Source organism: Suncus etruscus, chromosome 9 (assembly GCF_024139225.1).
Source record: "Suncus etruscus isolate mSunEtr1 chromosome 9, mSunEtr1.pri.cur, whole genome shotgun sequence".
Lineage (NCBI taxonomy): Eukaryota > Metazoa > Chordata > Mammalia > Eulipotyphla > Soricidae > Suncus > Suncus etruscus.
The window spans coordinates 96,333,126-96,340,463 of NC_064856.1; the positions used below are offsets into that span (position 1 = coordinate 96,333,126).

The window sequence follows — 7,338 nt, forward strand, 5'->3', positions numbered from 1 at the left end:
TGTTTGCCTTGCATGCAGAAGGACGGTGGTTCGAATCCTGGCATCCCATATGGTTCCCTGAGCCTGCCAGGATCGATTTCTGAGCATAAAGCCAGTAGGAGCCCCTGAGTGCTGCCGTGTGTGACCCAAAAACCAAAAAAAAAAAAATTTTTTTTGTAAGGAAATTTGGAGTTTCTTGTGCTGGGCTGGAGAGATTATACAGCAGGTAGGGCATTTGCTATTCATGTATCTGACTCAGGTTCAATCCCCAGAACCTTATATTGTCCCCCAATATTGTCTTTATATAGTCCCCAGGAGTAATCATGAAAGGCAGAGCCTGGAGTAAACTCTCTCTTTTTTTTTCCCCAGAAACCGGCATTTTCTAAAGACGATATTCTTCCGATGGACTTGGGGACCTTCTACCGTGAATTTCAGAACCCCCCTCAGCTGAGCAGCCTCTCCATTGATATCGGGGCACAGTCCATGGCCGAGGACTTGGTATGAACATGCCTTCCCTTTCCTCACCCCATCCTCTGTTCTCCCTAGACCCCCAACCATCCCAGAAGTGTCCTCCCACTACTGCTCTGGCTCCCCAACTTCCCCGTCCCCACAGTCACCCCAGTGGTTTACCCCCACTCAGGTATTGGTCATTCTCTCTACTCCTCGCTTTCTCCTCTGCTCTGTGCTCCTTACACATGGCCAGTGCCACTTGACTTGGCTGCTCCAGCTGGCTCTGTTCCTCTGGGCAGCTTGCCAGGCAGCTGCCAGCAGAGAGGGCAGAAGGAGTCCAGGCGCATGCTTGGGTCATCTTGTCCTTTCCTTGATGACCTCATCCTCTCAGAACACAGTGTTCGGGTCCAGCCAAGTAATTCCAGACCAATCCTTATTGTCACTTCCTAGTCCTCCCACTCCCTGTCCACACCTCCATGCTGTGATCCTCTGCCTATCGGAATCAGGGAACTAGCTCAAGGAATAGGCAGAGAGGAAGAATCGTGCTTTATTTGCTGGAAGAAAAGCAGGCTCAGGGCCAAAGAGAAAGCATGGAGGTAAGGCATTTGCCTTGCATGCAGAAGGACGGTGGTTTGAATCCTGGCATCCTATATGGTCCTCTGAGCCTGCCAGGAACTATTTCTGAGTGTAGAGCTAGGAGTAACCTCTGAGTGCTGCCAGGTGTGACCCAAAAAACAAACAAACGATAAAACAAAAAGAAAAAGGAAAACAGATTCAGTAGCAATACAGAAATAGCATTAATATTACTGAGTTTTGTTTGTGGGGAGGGCCATACCCAGTTTTGTTCAGGGGTTATTTCCGGCTCTGTGCTTGGGGGTTAATTCAGGGGATACTCAGGGGATCATGCAGTGCCGGGGATCAAACTTGGGTGCTCAGTCCATTGAGCTTTCCCCCACCTTTCCTCTGTAGCCCTCGCCCTCCCACTTTGCCATTTATTGAGACTTTCTAGGGGCCCTACACTTTTCTAAGTTCTTTGCCATAAATTTTGACTATCTGAAAGAGGTGTACCCACTCGTGGCTGTACCCCCTGAGTTAGGCTCCATCCTTTACCAGAGTTGTCCTTCTAGGACAGTGATTGCCCTTTCAGGTTTCGTTTTCTTCTCTTTGTTCCATTTTCTTTCCTTTGTTGTGCTGCTCTCACCAAGTTGGGTTCACATGCCTCGAAGGGTTCTAACATCCATCCAGGGTGGGCTGTGATCCCTCCTAATGTGGCTTTCAGACTTTCAGAGCACTTGCTTCTTGCTGTCACTTCCTCAAATCCATCTCACACCAGCCTGTGATGCTTTCCTGCTGGTGCGGTCAAATGTGGGACTTCATGCCCCTTAGGTCCTGGTCTCTTTTTCTCTCCCTGACACCCAAAGACACCTGGTAGACAGAAGCCCACAGCAGCTAGCCCTCATGGTGATTGGGCTGGTGACCTCTTCAAGGGTCTCCCCGAATAAACAGCATTTGCCTCCCCTCCCACTGCAGGACTCACTCCCGGAGAAGCTGGCTGTGCACGAGAAGAATGTTCGAGAATTTGATGCCTTTGTAGAAACCCTGCAGTAAAGTTGTATCAAGTCCCAGCAGTACTCCCTTCTTGCCATCCCACGAGGCCAGGAGCCTCCTTACCACTGTCAGCTGCTCCCTGTCTTGCCCCACATCAAGTGGAGGAGAGGCTGGGTGGCCCCCTGGAGACGCTGAGGCTCCATTCGAGCTTTTGGGAGGGCTGACTCCTCCTCCAGCCACTTAAGGACCCTCAGCAGGGCCATCCGCTTCCACTGCTGTCACCAACTGCTTCCCGAAACCATTCCTCCTGCTGCCAGCCTGCCACCCGGGACCTATCCTGCAGCTGCCCCCACATCTACCACTCCCTGCAAACCCTTTGACATTGCCAACTGGTGGCCCTGAGCTGATGTGGGGCAGAAAGAAGAAAGGCACCATCCTGGCTCTTTGTCCTCTCCCTTCGTTCTAGAATCTTCCCTCTCTCCCTGGCCCCTGTGCCTGCACCTTGGGCAATATGACAGGCCTCCTGCCCAACCGATTTGGTGAGAACCCCACCGCAAAGAGTTCTGAGCAGCCCTGGCGGCTGCCTGTGCTCAGCTTCTTCGCTCCCAGAGACAGTCCCCGCCTCTCCTCCCTCCCCTGTCACTGCTCCTTATCCCAGAACATGCAAATATTTATTACCTTCAGAGGATCAGATATTTTATAGAGGAAATACTTTTGGAGGCTAGAGGTGTTCACGGGGGAAGGTAGAGGGTCATTCCCCGGGCAGGGCCTCACAAAGAGGCTCCTCAGACTCCGGGTGCTGCTCTCAGGTTCTTCCTCCGTGAGCTAGCAGGCTTTGCCTGAATATAGTACTGGCCATGGGCAGCAGAACCTCCAGACATGCTGCATTTGAACTGACGACAGGCTTCTCCTGGAACATACAAAACACACCACAGACTTGTTCCTGGTAAGAGCTTAGAATCTGGCTCCGGCTTCCACACACTAACCATCCATTTCAGCAGCCTGGGGAGTCCTGGGTGCTAAATGCATTGATGATCCAGAGTCGTGCTATGTAGCATGCGTGAGATCAGACAGGGCCCCTCTCTGTGCCACTTGTTCCTGTTTCTAGGGTTGGGTCATGGCTTATTTCCTCCTGCATCTGGGCCTGGTTGCCAGAGTTGACTTGCTTCCTTGTAGAGTAAGCAGAGCAAGTCAAGTGCCTCACCTCCTGACTGTTTCTCCCATCTACCGCCTCCCCAGTCTTCTTTGGATTTACTCAGCATGGCAGCTGTTCTGCAGTGGAGCACGCGTTCCTATTGCTGGCCAGCTGCCTGTGACCCTTTGGCTGTCACGAAAAAATGTGCCACGTCCAACTGTGGCCTCCAAACCTGTGCCTAAAGGCTTGGGTACATTGCTGAGGGTTGCCTCCCACTCCCCTCCCAATATCAGATGCTGCCGAGGCCTTGCATGGAAAAGTCCAGCATAGTTCTCTGGCTCGTGGTCATGGTCTGTAGGACACAGCCTTCAGGACCCCATCACCGAAAGGCCAGGGCATGGGCCCCATGAGTTGGTCCCATTGTTGGGGCTGGTCGTGTTCCCCAGGCCCACTCTGGCCTGACCTCGCACCTTCCCTGGGACAGGCCTGGCTCGGTCACCTGTGCCCAGATGAGAGCCCTCTTGCTCCTCCAGCCCGCCATGTTGGAAAGATTGAGCTATAATTTAAGATGTATTCGAGATTTCCAATAAATTTTTTCTGTACTTTCCTGTTTTGTAAGTTGGTGACATTCCTTCCCACTGCCTGCCCTTCTGCATAGTGTGAGGGGCCTGCCCCCCTCTCTCTCTGAAGGGCAGTCAGGCTCACTGAGGGAACAGGGATTGGTCTTTCCCCTGGCTACCCTGGGTGTGAAATTGCCTCTGTGGGAGGTGCAAGCAAGTTCACTACAGCAGCACTGCCTGCACAAGGATACCCACTAGAAGAAACCATGGGACAAGTGGGTCTCCCGAAGTGGGCAGGATCTGTCTGCAGCTGAGGGTGAGGTGTGCTATGGCAGAGGGGATGATGGACCTGGCAAAATAAGGGTCAATGGGAAAAGCAGTAGATGCAGACTAGTTTAGCTGTATTAAGTTGGAAACAGCTGGAGTTAGGGTGGGGGGAAGGGAACTTGAGCCAGGCAAGGGCTGTCCTGCAGAGATCAAGCCACAGCTGCCCTCAGCCCCACAAAGGCACCTTCTGTCTGCCCCAAGACAGAGGAGCTTCTAGAGACCAGAGTTGGTTTGCCTGCCCACCATGGCCACTGCTGACAGCAAGCCCTTGCCCACATACACGAGCCAGGCTCTAGGACTGACCAGATTGTGCTTTGAAAATTTTATATGAGGTCAGGGAGACAACTCAAAGAGCTGCAGAGGATACATTTTGGATGGGTGTAACCCCACATGCTAGCCCCAGCATGGCATGATATCCCACCTTTCCCCATGAGCGCCTCTAGGAGTGAGCACCAGAAAGAACTGTCCCTGAATACCTCCAAGTATACGAACCAAAAAGAAAAGGAGCCGAAGAGATTATACTAAGCACCTCCAGGTGTGACCCCCAAAAATAACCATTTGATTCTGTCCCCATGTGGGACAAAATAGGGCCCCAGAGCTTTAGTTCAAAAGGCTGCACGTGTGACACCAATAAACCTGATCAGAAGTACTACAGGCTGTCCCCTGCAACCCCATTTTCTGTTAGAATCCCCAAACAGCATTTGGTTTCTCCCAACCTAACAATGGTGTCCTACTCCTTTAAAACATCTCACTACACCCCAGACGGGCTGCCTCTAAGGCCTGGTAAACTGGCTTTTTGCGTCACTCAGCAAAGGCCCTGCCAGGAGCCCAGCCTAGTAAACAGCTCTCCAGTCTCCTGTGCTGATTTCCTGGGTCACTGCCTCTGCGCTGAGCGGCTTCCAGCCTAGAGCTAGGCAGAGCCTCTGAGGCCACAACAGAGCCTGTTGTGGCTGCCTGGAGGAAGGTCACTGTCTGTTTATAGCACCATGGAACAGCACTATGGAGAGAGCCCCTGCTTCACATGCAGGAGGCCCAGATTCGATCCCTGTTGCTCTATAGGGAGCACTCCTGAGCACCAAGCTGTGAATTAATCCTGGATACTTACTGCCGATTGTGACCCCCAAACAAAAATATTTTTTCTTGCTCTTGTGCTCTGATCAGGCTCCTGAGCCCAGGGGCAACCAGGAGGGGGGGAAAAGCTCATTGGGGCTGGAGCAAACCCCGAGCATGTGGGTGTGGCCCAACACTCCTCCCCTGTCCCCCCCAAAAAACAGGCCCAGCTGAAGCCAAGAGGGCCTCCTTATTGAATTCAGCAAACAGCAGCCAGCAGGAACCCAGCCTTGACCACTGCCCACTGTACCCAGTGAAATCCTGTCCCACCTTTAAAATAACTAACTTCTTAGAAAGTGGCAAGATGGGCCCGGAGAGATAGCACAGCGGCGTTTGCCTTGCAAGCAGCCGATCCAGGACCAAAGGTGGTTGGTTCGAATCCCGGTGTCCCATATGGTCCCCGGTGCCTGCCAGGAGCTATTTCTGAGCAGACAGCCAGGAGTAACCCCTGAGCATCGCTGGGTGTGGCCCAAAAACCAAAAAAAAAAAAAAAAAAAAAAGAAAGTGGCAAGATGTGGGGCCAAGTGATAGCACAGTGGGTAGGTGTTTGCCTTGCACAGGGCCAACACGGGTTCAATCTCTGGTATCCATATGGTTCCCCAAGCCTGCCAGGAGTGATTTCTGAGTGCCGAGCCAGGGTAACTAACTCCTGAGCACCACTGGGTGTGCACCCCAAAAATAGTCCAAAATGCATGTCACAAAAATTCTCCAGGGGGAAAGGGGGGGGGGCAGAGCTATTAGGGCATTTGCTTTGACCCAGGACAGACCTGGGTTCAATCCTGGCATCCCAAATGGTCCCTGAGCCAGGAGCGATTTCTGAGCGCATAGCCGGGAGTGTCACGGTGTGGCCCAAATACAAAAAACAAAATGAAACAACAACCAAAAAAAAAAAAAAAACTCCAGGGGATCATTTTATGGGACAAAGAGATCAAACCTGGTTGAATACAAAGTAAACACCTTATCCACTGTACCATGGCAATGGCCACACCTCTCCACCACCTTAACTTTGAAAACAAACCTATAGCAGGGAAAGGCTGTGGGTAGTAAGACACCTCTGAGGCACGGCCAGCAGGAGGCTCCTGACATGCCAAGGACAGATGGGTTGGGGAGGGCTCCAACCCCACCTGTGATGCCAGGTTGGGCCCGTCAAGCCATCTACCTGAGATAAGGGTCACTCAGACACTAGGTACGCTAGACACCACACATTTGTGCTGTTTCATTTGGGGGACACAGCCCTCAGTGCTCAGAGGCTAATCCAGGCTTTGGGTGGACCATCCACTGAACCTAAGCCTCCTATCTACTGAAAGGTGACATCTGATCTGGGTGGGGAGTACCGGAGGCCCCTTTGCTCTTTTTGTTTTTGATTTTTGGTTTTGGGTCACACCTGGCAGTGCTCAGGGGTTACTCCTGGCTCTACGCTCAGAAATCGCCCCTGGTAGGCACGGGGGACCATATAGGATGCCAGGATTCGAAACACCGTCCTTCTGCATGCCAGGCAAATGACTTACCTCCATGCTATTTCTCCGCCCCCCCCCCCCTTTGCTCTTCTTTCTGTGGCCCCATTTATAGACCCATGCCAGCTGGGCAGTTTTTCATGTTTTTATTGAAATACAAAAGTGCAAAGGTGAAATACATGATTGGTGCCGGGAAGTCAGGCTGTGTGACTGCGAACAGATTCAGGGCACCCCAGGGTTGATGTGATGCTCCCCAAAAAGGCCAAGTCAAGCCACAAGGCTCTACAAGTCTACAGCACTGACATAAAAAGGGAGTAGAAAGCACAGGCTAGTCCACACTCAGAATTGGGAGACAGCTGCCTCTCAGGCAGGGAGACACCAGGGAGGGCAGGCCCTGAACTGGGGGCTGAATTTCAGTAAAGGCCTCCCCCTAAAGCCCCTCAGCGATTCTGTTCAGGCCCGTCCCTGACTGGGAAAGAAGAGGCTCCAGGAAAGGGGTTCCCCAGGGCCAAATCTAAGGGATACACTAGAATGAGGGGTGTCAATCGTCAGTTGGGGAGATGCATCTTGGGGAAGTGGCTGAAACTTACTTAGCCTGGGGGGGACCATCAGGGTGAGCAAAGTCTGCTCTGCCGCCCAGGACCCCAATAGGAGGAAGGCATCACCTTTGGCTAGGATGCTGTGAGTCTTGGTTATTGACACACACACACAGACACACACAGACACACACACACAGACACACACATACACATACACTCTCTGGGATTCATGGGGT

At 52.3% G+C, this 7,338-nt stretch overlaps 1 protein-coding gene across 4 annotated transcripts in view; it reads left to right on the plus strand.

The window, feature by feature from the left end:
• ATG13 (autophagy related 13) overlaps positions 1-3,719 on the plus strand; it is a 54,812-nt gene extending 51,093 nt beyond the window's left edge. For all 4 annotated transcript variants that reach the window (XM_049779672.1, XM_049779669.1, XM_049779671.1 and 1 more), the window contains 2 exons: positions 349-477; positions 1,960-3,719. In XM_049779672.1, coding sequence (XP_049635629.1) covers positions 349-477; positions 1,960-2,037 — 207 coding nt within the window. In that variant the 3' untranslated portion in view covers positions 2,038-3,719. The remainder of the gene's footprint in view (positions 1-348; positions 478-1,959) is intronic.
• Positions 3,720-7,338: the final 3,619 nt, after the last annotated feature.